Here is a 19,101-nt window from a genome sequence, read left to right on the forward strand (position 1 = left end):
GGGCGGTCTTACTGAGGGCAGGACAGGAAGTGCACACTCTAACCCAAGGAGGTGCCCCTGCATACCAGCGTTCACTTCGATGGCGGCCCTCAAGTCCTTCCTCTCCTTCCGGAGCTGGGCCAGCCTGTTCCGCAGGGTCTCCTTCCTCTTCAGCAGCTCCTCTTGCCTGCTCTGCAACAGCTTGGCGTCGGCTTCGACCCGGTTCTTGCCATATTTGTACTGGTCAGCATCTTAAAAAAGAAAAAAAAAAAAAAGAAAGCCACAGAAGAAAATTAGGTTTAATTAAGCAGATAACAGGGTAATTCATAAAGCCTATTTAAAATCAGCCAACTCGAGGTGCGCCTGGGTGGCTCAGCCAGTTAAGCGTCCGACTTCGGCTCAGGTCGTGATCTCGCGGTTCGTGGGTTCGAGCCCCGCGTCGGGCTCTGTGCTGACAGCTCGGAGCCTGGAGCCTGCTTCGGATTCTGTGTCGCCCTCTCTCTCTGCCCCTGCCCTGCTCACACTCTGTCTCTGTCTCTCAAAAAGTGAATAAACGTTAAAAAATATATTTAATAAAAATTTTTTAAAAAATCAGCCAAGTTGGTAAAAGACACTCTAATCTAGCTATTTCGCTAGCTCAGTAAGACAAAGAATGGGAAGCTGGACTTGAGTAAAAAATGGAGAAATTCGAATAGTTTCGATAGCTTCCCAGGAGTCTCTGAGTTGAGTTAAGGGAACACAAACAGAACACCAGGACATTTTTAAACTCACTTTCCTTTGCAGCACGCAACAATCTTCAATAAGGCTGCGGCTCAGCATTCTCTAATCCACACCAAGAGTAATCTCCCGGATGTGGGCACTTCTCTGTATTTTTCAAAAGACTTCCGTGAACACCGGCACACCCGAGCCCCATGACTGAGCCGCCTGGCAGTGTGGCCGGCTGGACGCAGCTCTGTCCCCTGTGCTGCGGTGGGTGTCCGGCCTGGACCGAGCACACGGGTATCCACTGAACGAGTGAAGGAATGAACAGGAATACGGGGAGTCTGTGTGCAGCGGGGTCTGGATCTGACTGGCTGGGCTGGAATCCCATCATGCCACATCAGCTGTGCGACCTGAAACAACGCGCCCCGCCTGTCTATGCCTCGGTTCCCGCAACTGTGACACAACGACCCCCAGGGCTGTTACCAGGGCTAACTTAAGATTTATGGAGCGCTCAGAACAAGCATGAAATGAGCACTTGCTAAATGCTCATTAAATAAGAGGAATGAATGAACGAACGAACGCACGAACGAACGAACGAACGTACAAACGAAGAGGAAACCAGTCTTAGGGAAACTAGTCGGAGATCTGGCCAACGCTACCGCATTAAGTCTTGTCCTCTGAGTATGTGGGCCTTATGAGGACAATAATTCAGAGAAACCCTCCCTGGAAAAACACCCTGAAGAGACAGAGATGCCACACATGTGATCAAGGGTCACTGACTTCGGAGCTCCCATTGCCTCCTGCACCTGATTGCGACTCAGGGGCCTCCTACGAGTCAGCCACACCCCTGCGCCCCGCCGCCTCACACCCCACAGCACCGCCATCGTCGGCTTGTGTGTCTGCTGCCCCAGGGGACTGGCAGTGACTCCTGGGCAGGTGTGTGGTGTGATGCCAGAGAGGCCGCCAGGACTGGGCAACGAATCTCCCCGAGGCTCAGCTTTACCCACCCCCCCCCCCCCCCCCCCGCCCCATGAAGCAGAAGCGAGAAGCCCACCTGGAGGTCCAACAAAATTTGAGATCTGTACCTAAAACCCATCCCAACAAAACCACAAGATGCTCGGGACGGGGTGGACCCTCACTGGCAGCTCCAGTCACCGTCAGTGACAACAGAGTCCCCAGAGCCCCAGCCGGCCCCTGTCCTAGATGCTGAAGGCGCTGACTCCTGCAATGAAACCCTGCGTTTAGGAAGGCAGGTGCAAATCTTCAGTCCCCAGGCAACCTCCCCTCACTACAGACAGACAGACCGAAAGAAAAAGTACACACAGAGCATGACATTAAAAGGATCGCAGCCCGAGGGTAACGAAATCGGCCATTTGAAACAAAAGCACCACGGGCACCGGCTAGAGTGCTCGCTGACTTCTAACCGGAGAGGCTTTCCCAACAGAGCTGCATGCACTAACCTATAAGTGTCCACATCTCTGGGTCCCCGTGCAATAAACCCGTCCAGCCTGTAACGCAACTGGCTGGATTCAGCAAAAACACTGAATGCAATTATTTTTCTCTTCTGTCACTGTTAGATGTCACCAAAGTTAATACAGGTTCCCTACAGAAGGTCTCATAACACAAAGGAATAAATCACCTAGGAAATGAAAGGAGCACGGGCCCTGGGGGAAATGCCGTCAAGACAGAGACCTCCTAAGGGTCGGGTCCCGTGTAGCAAGGTTCTGGGGCACAAGCTATTTCCTTCCCCCACGTCCCTCCAAGAATGAAGAGCGCTAACCTTTTAAGTGACTATGAATACGCCCAACTGCATCAGAGAAATAAGATTTGCCAGAAAGATGAGGTCAAAATTAACCAGCACAATAACAGTGTGACGAGGGGGATTTGGTCCAACCGGCTCCCGACCTATCTACTCGAAGCGCACATATGAGGAGAAGGAAGTGGAGACAAGCTGATGTACAGAAGAGAAGCCCCCCTGGGGCACAAGCGGCCAAGGTGCTGGTCAAGTCCAAGGCTCGTCCTTGTACGTGGCCAAGGAAAGGGCCGCCCTCTCCACCCCCAGACACTCTCACACTCCGAACGTCCATCACAGTGCAAACAGGAGGTCACTCAGTCAGGTGCTGAGAACACCTGAGGGGTTACTAACGAGCCAGCTGGCCTCATGGTCACCGCCACGGAGAACATCTACCAGCCAGCGGCACCGGGCCAGATTCAGGAAGCACAGACACAACTCCCCACGCGATCTCCGGAGTCTGACTCCCATCCTCCTCCCCTAACACGTCCACACCCGCTCAGGAGCTCCCGGACCTCGTAACGGCCTGAGCCGCAGCCCCTTTACCAGCAGGTCCGGCCGAGAGCTTCCCGGAGACCCGAGCAGCTGGGCGGCAAGCACCCTGCGTGTGCTGCCCGGGCAACAGGCCCAGCTGCCCCACTGGCCGAACGAGTCGGGGCCCAGCGCCGCCGGGGCCGAAGCAAATCTGCACGGGTGTGGACGGCGCTGTCACCTGAGGTGAATCCACCGCAGGTGGGGAAGGGCACCGGGCGCTCGGGCGGGCTGGGTCCCCCCTCGTGTCCTGCTTCTGCTCTGCTCGGCCCCCTGCAGATGTGGAGTCTGACGGCAGTGCTCACTCTGGTTCCGTTACTGGCCAGCTGTGAGATGCTGCGGGAGCCCCTCGGTCTCTCGGAGAGGATTTCTGCGTCTGCACGGCAGGGCAGACGACACTACCTGCCCTGATAAAGAGGCCGGGCGAATCAACAGGGGACCGCGAACATCGGCTCGCAGACCGTAAGGCGGGGCACGAACACGCATCCCGTCAACCTTCCGCGGCTCTCGTGCCTGGAGACCCACGGGACACCTCAGAGATGTCACAGAGACCACAGCCACTTGTCTACGCCACCAACACGGGGAGCCGAGCTCACAGAGCGTTTGCGCGGCTTGACAGAAGTCACTAAGTCACCCGCAGACTGGGGACGCAAGCTGACGTCTGCTGACCCGAAGCCCAGGGCGCCTACAATCGTGTCCTAGGGAAACAGCGTCAGAGCGGTTGCACGCCGCCTGTACGCCCAACCGGTCAGCTTTGCTTCTCCTTTCATACAGCACTCAGAAGAGCGGAGTGAGAGACCGTCACCCGTCTTCAACCCGGCAAGGAGGCACGGTGACGATGAACGCAGTCCCCGCTCTCCACCGGACCCCCACACCCGGCATCTCTACCCGAGCAGGTGAGAAGACGGCTGTTACGGCCCCAGCCCTGCGAACCGCACCTGAAACTAGGAAGGATCCGGACGGTGAACTTACTTGAAGGCGTGCGCTTCACGCTGGATGCCGAGTCGGCTTGTTTTTGCTGACTGCTTGGAGTCTTCCCCTTCCCCGGGACCCCACTGGAGGCTGCCGGGGGCTTTTTACCCTTCAGCTGTCAAAACAAGCAGAAGGAAATTAAAAACAGACAATAAAAAATACTTTTTGTTTTCAGTAAGTTGTCTCAGTCTCTGAATCCTTCCTATAACCTAGCACAGACGGAAAGCCAGCGTGCTTTCCAAACACTGAGCTGCTGTGGTTTTCCTGCTCTGGCTTACGTGGGTCTGGAGCGGAGGTCCGAGGCCAGTGAGGAACTTGGATGTCTCCAGTTGGGATGCAATGGAAGTTATATACGCTTCTATTGGGAGATCAGAAACACTAACCAAGAAGCTGGCACAGGCAGGAGAACATCCGAGAGCATTTGGTGGAGATTCCTAAAAGTTTGCGTTTCTAAAAATGAACGGCTCGTCTTTCTGGGGGGTTCTCTTTAGGGGAGCGGCATGGCCGAGCATCAGATTTCTGCTCAAAGGGCCCTGCCACTGCCTGACGTCCTCATGGGACAGGTAACTAACTACCTTCTGATTCGTGGGTGGGTCACAGGACAGAAGCGAGGAGAGCGACACAGGGCCAGTATGAATGCAGTCGGTTCTCGGGAAAGATTCAACGGTACCTCTACTCCTTCACTGCAAGCCAACAGACGCTGGCTTTTGCTTACGTGACACACGTGGACCTGACTTATGTCATCAGTCAACCCAGAGTGGCGGCAAACGTCGACTCCAGACCCACGCTTTCCCACGATGCTTCGTTTGCTGCTATTGTGGGCCCAGTGGTGGGGAGGTGGACAGACGGAGCTTCAGGCTCTGACTCTATGATTTGGGACACGCTGAGCAAGTCGCTACAACTTTCGGAGCTTCCATTCGCTCGTTAAAAAAAACCATAAATATACCGAGTCCTCCCCACAGGGTTCCTAAATAAGTCAGGCGACACGCCAGACACGTGCACAACATGTGGCAAACTGTAGGTGCTCACTAACTGAAAGACCTCTGCATTAAACAACAGGTCCCTTGTTATTTGGTCAAAATGACCAAACTAGCACAGGAAACCTAAAGGCACTACTATTCAACTTACAAAGTGTCTCCTACCTTAAAACAGAGTGAAAACGAATAAAAGCAAGCACATCGAAATGACGTATCGAGTCATTCCAGGCTCATCTGGGGACAAAGCAAATGTGCCAGATGGCATACTTGTCCCACAATTTCCACCTAACAGAACTTTTATGCCAATAAAAGGAGAGAAGTCCGTAGACGCATTCGTGTTCACTGAGTGAATCCTCACAGATCTGAGCAGCGGTCGTTAAAAATCAGAAACAAACAAACCTTCCCTGGCATTTTGGTGAAATCGATGAGCTGGTTAGAGCTGTGCCAGCCTCCGCCGCGCGAAGCGCTAGGACCTTACCAGGCAGTCACTGCTTCCTACGGGTACCCCAAAAATGGAGCAAAAAGAATGTAATTTAAAGTGTACCCCTCTGCTTCATGTTTGCAGAGTATTCTCCTATCGTGGTGCTTAGATCTGTATGCCGAGTACAGAAAGTCCTCGGGCGGAAAATGCATGAACACACCAGATTAGCACTGACACTGCAATGTTATCGTCTGCCGTAACTAGGAGGTACAGAGCAGACAGCAGTTCAACATCCAGCTTATTTATTCAGTGATAATCCAAAATCCTCATTACTACTTGGTTTTAGGCAGTACGCTTTAGACTCGTTACAGAAAAACACTGTAGCATCTTGAAGATCCTGTTCTATGTTTAAAGACCAAAAGCAAGTCGTACCTGGAGTCCAGCGTTCCTCACGTACGTGCGATGGGAACATATTGTAAGGAGCTTGCAGTGCAAGAATGTTCTGGAAAGTTATACTGTCCCTGTCCTTTTTTGAAACCTTTGCCTTAAGGCAATGTAATGCACAATATCCACTGGGGAATTTTCCAAGAATAGAAAAAGAGCCAGATTTAGGCCAAGAAACACAGTGCTTAAGCCATGAACTAGATAGGAGTGTTTGATCAGTTCCTGGGCAGCAAAACATCGATTGCATTTGCAAATTCTGTTCTAGTTGAGGACAAAATCCCGCTTCACCCTTGATGGGTCTCAGCCACTGCGAGCTGGGGGCTACACTATCCTTGTAACGCCCTGCAGGAGGCCCGCGGTTCAGACAATTCTAGAACAGGATGGAAGGAGATGCTGTACCTGGGAGCTGAGCCCGACAGAAGACGCCCTCCCCAGAGAAGAGGTGTTAGTGGCAGACTGAGTGCAGGAGGGAGGGTATTTGTAATGGTTACAGGACAGTCTGTCGGCAGACGGCCTAGAAGCCTTTCTGTCAGCAGGCGGGTAGCGCGCAAAGATTTTCGGAGACGGCAAGTTATCGTACAGGACTGCGTTATCATAGAGCACCTCTTCTCCCAGGCCTCTGGCACGGGAAGCAGGAGGGCCGTCTTCAGGGTCCCACTGCAACACACAGCTTCGTCGTTAGTGCCCTCGTCCACAGAAAGCATAGCAGAGACATTATTAGTACCCCCCAAAACGCATACGTGTACCCCACGCCGTTACCAAGAACACACACGCGCATGCACACACACGTAAGCGGACAACTTTTCTACTTTGGGAGACTCAGGAGGGGTTGCTTTTTTCCTTAAGATCGTTCCCAGGGTAGCTGGCTTATGAAGTTTTTGTTTCGTTCCTTTCTTTAAAAGTAGAGGGGAAAACAAAGAGGATTTGACATTTTTTCTTTAAAGACCCCAATTTTGGAAGTCCTAATCCAGAGAGCGGAAGCCATGTGACAGCCTGGGGGCCCAGAAACCTCGAGCTCCGGCCCAGAAAGCACTTTACTTTACAGTAACTACTACGGCCCAGACGTTGTTTTAAGTGCTTCGAAACTGTTGACCCCTCTACGTCCCCCGGGGAAATCTCGAGATGCGGGAGGAGACCGCGGCACAGAGCCCGGCCCCAGCCGCGCACGGCGCTGCCCCAAGCTGCGGGTGGGCCAGGGTGAACACCACCTCCTGACTCCGCCTGTCTGTCACACACGCGTCAGCGGCTCAGGTGTTACAGGTGACCGTCAGTGTGCACCCGGGTGCCACACTCTGTTCTACCTGAAGAAAGCACAGCGACCCAAACACAGTCTGTTGAAAGAAAGAAATCAAATCATCACAGAAAAGAGGACGTTTCAGAATATAGCGGATATAATGGTGTTGTTTCAGCAGGAAAGGTTTTTACAAAGGACTAAAATAACTAGGGGCCACTTTAGAACAAGGACATTCAAGTGTAAACTAAACCCAGACTCAGAACCACAGCCAGAGACCTACAGGTCTCCACAAACTGCTTTGCACTTTCCAAAAAAGAGAGAAATATTAATTCCTAGGTTGTGCTCATTTTACCCTATTTTTACATCCTTCTGGCAGCACACTGTAATTACAGCCTTTTGTCACAAAAATAGAAGCAGTCTGAGTCTCACGGGAGGGACGTTCCGTCTCTTGCAGCCACTTGACGTGTCTATTTCTGTGATGCGGGGACCCGCCCGCCATCTACACGCCGTGGCCCCTGCGCACAAGCCTGGGCTGATGGCCCCGCTGGGGCAGCCCGGCACACAGCTGTCCAGGGTTATCTGAATGCTCTAGACTGGACCATCACCTCCCCAAATGCCAAAGGATCGAGTCGCATGGAACACTTAGAAAACTGATACTCCACGGACGTTTCTAGATTAAAAGTACCTCAGAAGGTCCCTTTTGAGACCCGCTTTTATCTTGCGCTGGCGTCAGGGGGGCACCGAGGGTCAAGGATCACTGAAGTCGAGACCCTGACAAAATGCCAGGTTTGGGGTCAGAAAGCACGAACTTCGTAAAACCGAGGAAGGAAGCCTCCCGAACAAGGGACGGCCTGGTGCTGGAGCCCGGAAAATAGAAGCAGTTTAAAGAGGAGCCCTGGCTTCCAGGAAGCCCTCAGCAAGCGAGAGAGCCACAGATACTGCGCCTGGGACCTCAAGTTGTCACAGCGCCGCACACACGTGCAGAAACAATTCCTAAATGCAGAGTCCTTCCAGAATGGTGGGTTTTTATGTCTGAATCGGACGACGCTGCGGGTGCTCCAAGGAAAGCTCATTCCTGGGGACGGGCTGAACCCCCGTGACACAAACCTAAAGGGATGGAGGGGTGGATGGGGCGTGCTCGTGCCAGCCCACCCAGCTCTCCCTGAGCCCTCCATGCGGAAGGTAAGGAAGAAGGCAGAAAACCCTTGGAGGAAGAGGGACGCAGAAGGGCCTTTGGGTGGGAAGGCCCAGAGACAGTTTTGTGTGTTGTCCTTCCAACACAGGGGGGGCGCCTGGGACCAAGGGCTCAGAGAAGCTCACGACTACTTGGGAGCGAGTGGGTGGCTGGGCCTACACCAGGGGTAAGGCCACTCTGTCAACAGGAGCTGGTGCTGCACGGAGCAAACGGAGGCCAGCACAGCCAGGGGCCGGCCCTAGCCAGTGCCTAGGAAGGCAGAGAGACTGCCCGAGAACCTGCTCTCACAGGGGCCACCATGCAGCCCTCCCTGAGTCGGAAGGCCACTGGGGGACGGAGGCTACAACTCCTGCGTTGTGTCTTCAATCCCTAGTGCAGACCCTGGGCGCTAGGGGCCATGCGGCAAATCAGGAAGGAGGGAGAGAGGATGGGCAGGCAGGGAGGAGGGACTGCGCGATAAGGAATCCAGTAAAGAGCCTGCGGACGGGGCCCTAAGGGGAACCCCAGGGCAGGCCCGAGGGGGTGGAGGGAGGAACGCCCAGGGTAAGCTATCCAAGACCCTGGGGACAGACATATGACATCACTGCATTTGACAGCCAGCTGGTCACCTCTGACCCAGACCACGTAACCTTCTTTTCAGTTTGCTTCTACTTCTGAGCTCCAGGAGTCCTTGCCTGACCCCCGCACTTCCCTCGAGAAGGCCGTGATCTCCCGGTGCCTGCCTTGGGCAGGTGTGGATTTGATGACCACACAAAAGAGGGGGCTGATTGGGGACATCCATCCAAGTACCGAGAAAAGAACAGGTGAGCAAAACAGCAGGAAAAAAGTCCAAAATACCTTCCAAGATTTGAAACACAACAATAAACACATTCTATGCCAAACTTTGAAACGTATCCTGACACGATGCCAACTTTAAGCCCACTCAATACCGGGGGACCAACGGTAAGATGGTTTCTCGAGGGCCTCTCCCCTGGTGGCCCGGAGGACGGCACGGGGCCTGGCCCAGGGAGTGCTCAGTGACGGCTGTTCTGTTCGGCAAAGAATGTGGAGACGTGGTAAGAGTTTACTGATGAGGTCCGCTCATTGCGTACAGGACGCAAAGTACTGAGAACCGAGCCGGCCAGCCTGAGGCCACACAGAGCTGTCACTGATCACCTGCACTGCATTCCTACGGGCAGATAAGCCGCTCTGGACCAGGGGCCGGGCGTCCCGGGTGCTCCAAGGCCACCAAGGGGGAAGACGCCTTGAGTCTGAGGTGCGGCCACTACGCCGAGGCAACATGTCCCTTCTGCTCCCTGAGAACCGAGCCTGGGCCCTATTTTGACATATCTGAGGTGCCGTCCTACGTCCCACATTTTAGGACGTGTTGAGACACAATGACGTGGACGCTGAATGGCAGCCTACTGGTGTCCAGGTACCCACTTGCTCAGATGCACACTAAGGTCACAAACAAGCCCGGGAGAGAGGGACACGGGTTCCATCCCGCCTCAGAGCACGGCCAAAAGCCCTCTGGCGCCTGGCCTGAAATCGGGGCCCCGGATTACAGGAACCCTCGCGCTGCCCCGCCTCTGACACAGCCGAGCCCGGACCCCCGTACGAGTGGCGCACTCACCGAGCCGTTAATGCAGGGGACGTCGTCGTAATGCAGCGCCGTGCCGCTGGGGTGGGCGTAGCCGTTGGAGGTGCTCCCCAGGTACGGGTTAGTGGAGACGCCACGCCTGTTCATGAAGCTGCAAGAAAGGAGGTGAGTTAGGCCCCTCCAAGCCACCCAGAGTCTCACCCGGGATGGGCTGGACGCTCAGGCCAGACCGGAGGTGACGGGGGACAGAAGCGCGAGCCGGCACGCCAGCAGAAGTGGGGTGCTGGGTTACGGCAAGGACAGGCTGCTCTCCTGTAAGACTAGGGAACGCCGCCTGCAGGGCTGCGGCCAGGACCAGAGATCACGCATGCCGGGACATGACGTGGTGCCGGCACATGACCCAGCTGTTCAACACAAGCGACAGGTTTCCTATCTGCAGTGCGCGGCAGGGGCGCCCGGCCGGCTGCCCGCTGGCTGGGGCTCGGCCTTGACCCTCCGCTGGGCGCGCCCCGTCTGTGGCTGCTTTGCAGCGCTTCCGTGCTTCTTCCAGGAGCCTGCTAACATGAACGCCCTGAGGCAGAGACTCCCAGCTGGCAAAGCTGAGGTATTTACTATGCGGCCTTTCTGGGGACTGTTCGTGGAGCCCAAGCTCCTTAGGGCACTGTCAGCACGCGCTTCTCCAGTTCCCAGTGTTCATGCAGCATCGCTACCTCAAGCCACTCGCCTCCCGCGGGCGCCTCCTTCCCTGACAGCGGCCAACACGTCTCCAGGGGGAAAGCCGGGTGGGGCCGTCCCCTGCTCTGCCCTGGCGGCCGTGACGCTCCCACGGCAGTCAGAGTGCCGCGTGGCCTGCGGGGCTCCACCACCAGCCCGCTACCTCCCTGCGTCTCCCTCTCACCAACCACCCTGCAGGCCCCCCTGCGCGGCAGCTTTGCGCCCGAGGTCCCTCTGGTCTTTCAGCCCCGGTGGGAGTTTACCCTGGCACACGAGAGCCCCTCCCCGAAACCCCACAGCAAGGGCTTCAGTGCCGCTACCCTTCTGCTTGTGCGTACTGCTAATCGCCACCTGATGTGTCTTTATGCTCGTCCCCCACGACGTCAGCCTCAGGAGAACATGGCCGTGGTCACTCTTGCCCATTCCTGGACCTCAGGAATCTGGCCACAAGGCGCTCGGCCGATACGTGCTGGATGTGTGCACGTGTGAACGGTTTACTCGTGAAGTTTATGTTTGTGAGAAGTGAAAGATGTAAATACCCAGGGAGGAGATAACCCAGATAGCACCCTCTCCAAACTAAAATAAATAAGTAAACAGCTAAACTAAAGTAGCCTCTGGACTTCAAGATATATTACAAAGCTGTAACCATCAAGACAGTATGGCACTGGCACAAACACAGACACGCAGATCAATGCAACAGAATAGAGAACCCACAAATGGACCCACAAACGTACGGCCAACTACTCTTTGACAAAGCAGGAAAGAATACCCAATGGAATAAAGACAGTCTCTTCAGCAAGTGGTGCTGGGAACACCCTGGACACTAGACACTGACATGTAGAAAAATGAACCTGGACCACTTTCTTACACCAGACACAAAAATAAACTCAAAATGGATGGAAGACCTCAATGTAAGATGGGAAGCCATCAAAATCCTCGAGAAGAAAGCAGGCAAAAGCCTCTTTGATCTTGCCCGCAGCAACTTCTTACTCAACACGTATCCGGAGGCAAGGGAAACAAAAGCAAAAATGAACTGTTGGGACCTCATCCAGATAAAAAGCTTCTGCACAGCGAAGGAAACAATCAGCAAAACTAAAAGGCAACCGACAGAATGGGAGAAGATATTTGCAAATGCCATATCAGATAAAGGGTTAGTATCCAAAATCTATAAAGAACTTATCAAACTCAACACCCAAAAAACAAATAATCCAGTCAAGAACTGGGCGAAAGACATGAATAGACACTTCTCCAAGGAAGACATCCAGATGGCCAACTGACACATGAACATCATCAGGGAAATACAAATCAAAACCACAATGAGATACCACCTGCCACCTGTCAGAATGGCTAACATCAACAACTCAGGCAACGACAGATGTTGGCGAGGATGTGGAGAAAGAGGAACTCTTTTGCACTGCTGGTGGGAATGCAAGCTGGTGCAGCCACTCTGGAAAACAGTATGGAAGTTCCTCAAAAAACTAAAAATAGAACTACCCTACGACCCAGCAATTGCACCACTAGGCATTTATCTACGGGATACAGGTGTGCTGTTTCAAAGGGACACATGCACCCCAATGTTTATAGCAGCACTATCGACAGGAGCCAAACTATGGAAAGAGCCCAAATGTCCGTCGATGGATGAATGGATAAAGAAGATGTGGTATATATATACAATGGAGTATTACTCGGCACTCAAAAAGAATGAAATCTTGCCATTTGCAACTATGTGGATGGAACAGGAGGGTATTATACTAAGTGAAATTAGTCAGTCAGAGAAAGACAAAAATCATATGGCTTCACTCACATGAGGACTTTAAGAGACAAAACAGATGAACATAAGGGAAGGGACACAAAAATAATACAAAAACAGGGAGGGGGACAAAACAGAAGAGACTTATAAATATGGAGAACAAACAGGGTTACTGGAGGCGTTGGGGGAGGGAGGAGAGGCACTAAGGAATCTACTCCTGAAATCATTGTTGCACTATATGCTAACTAATTTGGATGTAAATTAAAAAAAATTAAATTAAAAATAAATAAAAGGGAGGAAATCCTACCATATGTGACAACATGGATTAATCTGGAAGACACCGCACCAAGTGAATTAAGCAAGTCACAGGACAAATACTATATGCTGTACCTTTATTATCATTGAGGTGAGAAAATAGTTTTTAGTCTCTATCATCCGCCCGGTTTTGTTTATATAATTGGCTTTCCAAATACAAAACTAATGTGATATTACAAAAAGGAAAAGTTCTTAATGAAAACTAATAAAATGTGAAATAATCATGTTATGAAAAGAGTTATGGAAAAAAATAGTCTGGAATAAAAATACATGTATTTTGAAAAAATTGTGTTTCTTCACGGGATCTTAGATTTCTATGGTAGCTAGGTGCATAAAAATGGGAGAAAATGAGACTGGTGAGGGCAGGCCTGGGAAAGAGGTCTTACAGCGAGGCCAGCCTGTGGTTCTGTGAGGAGAGGAGGAGCCCGTGGTCCGAGGGGGCCCCTTCCCATCTGTCTGTCCCATCCGTCTAAGCACAGGCACCGCCTCTGCTGGGCCAAGGCCACGTGGTCCCGCCCCACACGTGCACTCTTCAACGTGAAGAGAACTGACACAAATGTGTAGGATGATTCTATGAAATTACATATAGGAACAGGAAATGTGTAGGAAAGAAAAAGACAAGAAGAGAAAAAACTTAAACAAAAAATTTAAGAACTCTGCCATGACAGAAGGTTTTTTGTTCAAAGATATGTATTTAAGGTTTTCTAATTTAAATGTCCCATTTGAAGGCATCATGGGCTGAGTCACCGTGTGCACGTGTGGTCGGCGAGCACTGTGACACACAGCCGCCGTGGTGGTCACGGACCGCGTGTCGGGAACACGCACGGCGGGGACTGTCGAGTGCTTGACGTGTGGCGGTGGGCACGCTGGGGCACAGTCGCCAGGAAGGAGTGGGCTCCAGCAGGGGCGGGACAGAAGCTGGGAACAGACCCCAGAGAGGTCGCGGACACGCGGGACGGCCCCGCTGGAAGAGGCCTGGGCCTTACGGCGGGGGACCTGCACCCCCCGCAGGTCTCCGGGCCCTAAGCTGCAAGGCGAGCCCCGTCTGCGTGCTAGGCCCCCGTCTTCTGCCTGCTGCTCTTTCCACAATAGGGGTTTTAACCAAACATAAAAGTGGACATGAGACAACAGAGCACACGCTACCTGCTAAATCAAAACCGTAAGACGCTCATAGAAGTACACGTACCGTGGTAAGATACGGACTGCCAAGGGTACGGATCTGGGGCACTGAGTGCATTCACGCTGCTGGGCGGCCGGCACCGCCCTCCACCCCCAGACCTTCCTCCTCTGAACCTCCGTCCCCATGACACCCTCACTCCCTCCCCGCCCCCGGGGCCCTGGGCCCTGCGTCAGCTTCCGGCCTCTACGAATCCACCAGCTTCGGGCCCCATGGGAGCGAGGCAGACAGACCACGTCCTCTCGCGTCTGGCTTATTTTACCGAGCACCGTCCCCGCAAGGTGCATCCCTGTTTTAAGGGGTTCACGGGAAGGCGACCCAAGACAACGGCTCCCTTCCGGCCTGTCCACTGCCCTCTCTCCGTCCACCCTGATCCCCAGCCTTTTAGCGTGTCGTCACTACTTCCATAGCCTCCTCGTGGGTCTCCAAGGGAGTGTGACTTGGAATCAGTTTCGGGAAGAACATTCAGAACATCTCTCTTGTACCATATAATCGATACATCTCACTTAAAGCTAGGCTAGGCCGTGGGAAAACAGGTTCCAACTGTTTACCGTTATTAATACTCTGAAATACGCTACTTTTCCCAGGAGAATTTAAGTTACTATTTTTGTTTTACTGCCCTCTTCTCAAAACACATCACTGTCCTTTCCCCTCACACATAACCAATGCACAGACACACATCCCCCCACCACCAAGACCTTGGAAACATTCATTAACCAGCTGCCATTTGCGTCAAAGCAAAAATTAATTTACTCCCAGGACATTTATTGTACTGGCGAGCTGCCATAATTTATATTCTGAACATTATTTACTTGTTAAACGTCTTCTCTCAAGTTTTGTAAGAATTTTTAGCTTGCAAACTGACAAACGAAAATACACTTTATCGCTAACATCTATAAAGATTTTAACGAGGTACCAAAGAGTCTTGCAGCCATAAACTCCTGGCACGCAGGAGTAAATAATAAATGATTTCTCACTATTGCAATCTACGTTCCTTTCTCAAAAATGTGGCCTTCCCACATTTGGTTTAGATTAATATTCCGCTCATTTGGAAAGCCAAGTTTTGTTCTGGGGGAAACGTGGCCACTCAGGGCCTGTCAGACACACGATGAGTACTTTGGTGGTTACAGCTGAGGTCACGGGTGCACTCGGAGAGGCTCCAGAATCTAGTAAATCCCGAAGAAGCAGCTAAAAACCATAACCTCCTTTCTTTCATGTCACTCTAGACACGGAGATTTTGCAAAACCCACTGTGATAGTACATTTCTTAAAAAGCCGCTTGATTAAACGTTCTTCGATTACTGCGTGTGTCGAATGACGAGGGAGGTTCACTGCGATTCACCTGCATTTTGTTGCCTAGACAGGGTGTTATCACAGAGAAACGACGAATATGAACAGAAGAGTCAGTTGACTCAGTGACTTGACTGAGTCACTCTGATTCTGACACTAAGAACAGGAAGTCCGCCCTTGAGAAAAACCGCTAAGCGTTACTGGAGATCTGCTGGAAAAGCTGTACCCAAACTAACTCATGTTGTCAAGGCTATTGATTCACCTCAGTTGGGGGTAACACGTGGCTCGATCCCTAACATGAGCCCACGTTCCTCTATTCGCCCCAGAACATCTCAGCCAAGCAAGAAATGTTCAGTCCCCAGTGCCGCTCGAGGGACACAGGAACACGGCTCAAATTCGCCGTGGACACCACGTGTGTGGCAAAACGGATGGCGGGACCTGGGGGGAGCAGGCGAGTGCCAGTGTGGACACGGGGGCTCATCTTCTCCGCACTCAAAGGGACTCACCGTCTGAGTGAGGGTCTGCCCACGGCTGCCGGCACGCTTAGCACCACGTGTGGATGGTAAACCCCATCACCCGCTTTGTTTCTACCCACCTCGCCTCGGCCCCAAACGCAGACCCTCGGTCCCTACAGACTGTGAGGGAAGCAGAAGCGGGCACCTGGGGATCGGAGACGCGAGACCAGGAAAAGCCTGGCCTCTCCAGAGGGAGCCGAGGCACCGAGAGCCTACAGACCACTTGTCCGGAATCTCCACATAGTAAATGCTGCGCGGGACCCGCCTGGGTTCCTTCCTCCTCACCCAGCACCTCCCCAGCACAACCCCAGGGCACCCCAGGCTTTCAGACCAGTGTTATTATGAAACTGGTTTTGGCCCCTGGAACTGCCCGCAAGAGTCTCGAATGCCCTCGGGGGTCTGGGGTCCTCACCTTGAGAGGTGCTGCTTTGTCATCATTACGTTACAGAGATAGGAATCAAAGGGATGTTTTCAGACATACAAGCCTTTTTTAAAAAATGAAATCGCAATTTAAGTTTTAAAAGTACATGACTGGTGACTCTGAAAATTCCGCCCCGGTGACAGCAATATGGAAGTCACGTGTCGCATCAAAGCGTTCCCTGAGCGCAGGGGCCAGAGACCTACGGCCCACGGGCCACGGCCAGCCCACTGCCTGTTTCCGCAAATAAAGTTTTATCGGGACGCAGCACGGCCATTCGCTGATGCGGGGTCTGTGGCTGTGGTGGCAGAGCCGGGCAGTTTTAACAGGGAACGTGGCCCACAAAGCCGAAAACACTTCTGGCACCTGATGGAAAAAGCCTGCCAACCTCTGCTCCAATAGAAAGCGCTCCAACAGAAAGTGGGAATGGCAAACATTTCAGCAAAGTTCAGATCAATGTAATGCCAAAGGGAGAGTCGTTAGTAGTCTTCCTTCCCCCTGAGGCTACGCACACAGGGAGTGAAAAAATCCGTGAAAGGGGAGCACTGTTTAGCTTTGGTGCCACTTCCCAGGGGTCTTACCAGAAGGTTTGTTTGGCTGTCTGAATGACGTTCGCGGACGTCTCCACGTCGATGTAGTCGTAGTGCAGGGCCCCGGGGTCTGTGGAGGACCCCGTCTCAGCCAGCAAAATTCCGATCCATCTGCCCATGTCCTCTGAGGAGGACGCCTAGCGGGGGAAGGGAGAAGCGTGCATTTATGTAAGTGATGGTAACGAGCCCCACACTTCCCAACCTCAGCAGAGACGGAGCGGCAGAAAAGGGAAGGGAACAGGAAGCACGGAGCGGGCACAGAGGACGGAGCCGCGGTCCCGGCCTGAGTGACAGGCCCACGCTGCGTGCACACCAAGCCTGGACACCGGAAGTCACGCATGGACTTACGCCCAAGGAACAAGATTGAGCCCCGCAATGCCGTCTGGTCTGGGGGACGGCAGCAGGTGCAAGGTGTGGAAATTACTATGGGAGTGAAATCGCAGCTGAAGGAAGCAGCCTAGAAAGTGTCTGGCCAGAAAAAAGGAGCCCCCCCCCCCCCAGCCCCAGCCAGCCTCACCTGGCATCTCGATGGGGCCCGCGCCTCTGGGGGGGCCAAACCCTGTCCCACTGCGGCCCTTGGGGGGGTCTCCTAGATGGGCCTGAAACGGCAATCTTAATTCTCTTAAGATAGCACAAAAAATCAGCGAAGTTTTCTACCAGTTTATATAAGTGTAGACGAGTCTATGTAACTTTATATAAGCGTAATCACGTTTTACAGTCATTGCCCCGCTTGGTGCATGGTATAGCTTTAAGATGTTCGAAATGGTCCCCATCCCAAATTTGATCCGTTGAATTTGCAAGTCGGAAATATATCTTTAAGATCCTGTTCATTAAATTTTTAAATCATCCTTATCGTGTGATTTAGAAAATCGGATACTTTACTTTATAACGGTATTTGAAGCGTTTGATTAATCAAAATACAATGTTTAAAAAGGTAGGGGATGCTGAGTTATTAAGCACGTAAGCTAACAGAATGAGAAAGAAATATTTTTACTCAAATGACTAAATTTTAATATAAAGACAGATCTGCTAAGTTAAGCTTAAAGACTGCAAGAAAATGAAGTTTTGTATTCGTAGCCATGGCAAGTTGAACGCTGATCAGAATACACATAGTTGTAAATATTCCCAGAGCCGTTAACACGAGAGGAGCTATTTTTCTTGTGATCATAAAATTGGCTGGCGGTAACAGCTCCCTCCTGGCCGGTAGGGCGTGAGGCCCCAGGACAAAGCAAATGGACTCAAGCTACGCGCCTCCCCAGGGGAGAATGTAACCAAAGTTTGGGGAGTAAAAGTGAATACTTGGGTAGGGGCGCCTGGGTGGCTCAGTCGGTTAAGTGTCCGACTTCAGCTCAGGTCACGATCTCGCGGTCCGTGAGTTCGAGCCCCGCGTCGGGCTCTGGGCTGACGGCTCGGAGCCTGGAGCCTGCTTCCGATTCTGTGTCTCCCTCTCTCTCTGCCCCTCCCCGATTCATGCTCTGTCTCTCTCTGCCTCAAAAATAAATAAACATTTAAAAAAAAAACTTAAGGGGCGCCTGGGTGGCGCAGTCGGTTAAGCGTCCGACTTCAGCCAGGTCACGATCTCGCGGTCCGTGAGTTCGAGCCCCGCGTCGGGCTCTGGGCCGATGGCTCGGAGCCTGGAGCCTGTTTCAGATTCTGTGTCTCCCTCTCTCTCTGCCCCTCCCCCGTTCATACTCTGTCTCTCTCTGTCTCAAAAACAAATGAACGTTAAAAAAAAAAAATTAAAAAAAAAAATTAAAAAAAAAAAAAATACTTGGGTAAATAAAAATCCCAAATGTGTTGTTCTCTTTCATCTTTCTGTCCTTCCCCAAACAAAATCTGGATCAAGAAAGTATCTATGACTCAATCTACACTGATGCATCTGTAGCCATTTTATCTAAGCATTTTTAAAAGCGTTTTAACACGCCATGTAATGTGTGATTGATATAGTGACACTAGAGTTTATTCGTTGTTTTCCTCATACTTTACTCTATAGAATTTTCTAATAGGCTTTTTAAAAAATAACCCTGTGATGCTGGACTGAAATTAGAGGTGTTGGTTATGATCGTAACTTTTAATACAGATGTGGGTGTGTGAATGCACATGTGTATATACATGCACACTTAGAAATATGTACCACACATGTAACACATACACGTGCACACACACACACACACACACACACACCCCTATTTCCCACTGCCACCGGGGGGATTCCACTAGGAGCTGTCCGGAGACATGGCTGGTTCCAGGCCTGGGCCAAGGGAAGGTACGAGATAAGTCTGGAGCATCTTACTGTATCACAACGTAAGGAAAGTGCTCAAAGAATGAAGGGGACCGTGGCATCTTATTACAGGGACACAGCAAGGACCACAGGGGCCAAGTTCAGAGGGACTTCTGCTGGCCAAATCTGGGAGTTTTCCACCAAAGTAAATCATGACAATAAGGCATTATAATCACTGAGAAAAACAATATGCTGTGAATCCCCGCAGATATACGTACATAAGGGA

General features: G+C 52.1%; 1 protein-coding gene across 7 annotated transcripts in view; it reads right to left on the bottom strand.

Moving 5' to 3' along the window:
- The window catches only part of AFAP1 (actin filament associated protein 1), a 146,512-nt gene that overhangs the window by 10,819 nt on the left and 116,592 nt on the right, over positions 1 to 19,101 (bottom strand). For 5 of the 7 annotated variants that reach the window (XM_058723175.1, XM_058723173.1, XM_058723171.1 and 2 more), the window contains 5 exons: positions 16,586 to 16,731; positions 9,860 to 9,977; positions 6,218 to 6,475; positions 3,977 to 4,091; positions 66 to 230 (listed from right to left, as the gene is read on the bottom strand). In XM_058723175.1, the coding sequence (XP_058579158.1) occupies positions 66 to 230; positions 3,977 to 4,091; positions 6,218 to 6,475; positions 9,860 to 9,977; positions 16,586 to 16,731 (802 nt within the window). Of the gene's footprint in view, positions 1 to 65; positions 231 to 750; positions 1,092 to 3,976; positions 4,092 to 6,217; positions 6,476 to 9,859; positions 9,978 to 16,585; positions 16,732 to 19,101 lie in introns of those variants that run through there. The other 2 variants (XR_009259775.1, XM_058723172.1) reach the window with 2 other exon arrangements.

This window comes from Neofelis nebulosa, chromosome 3 (assembly GCF_028018385.1).
Source record: "Neofelis nebulosa isolate mNeoNeb1 chromosome 3, mNeoNeb1.pri, whole genome shotgun sequence".
Taxonomy (NCBI): Eukaryota; Metazoa; Chordata; class Mammalia; order Carnivora; family Felidae; genus Neofelis; species Neofelis nebulosa.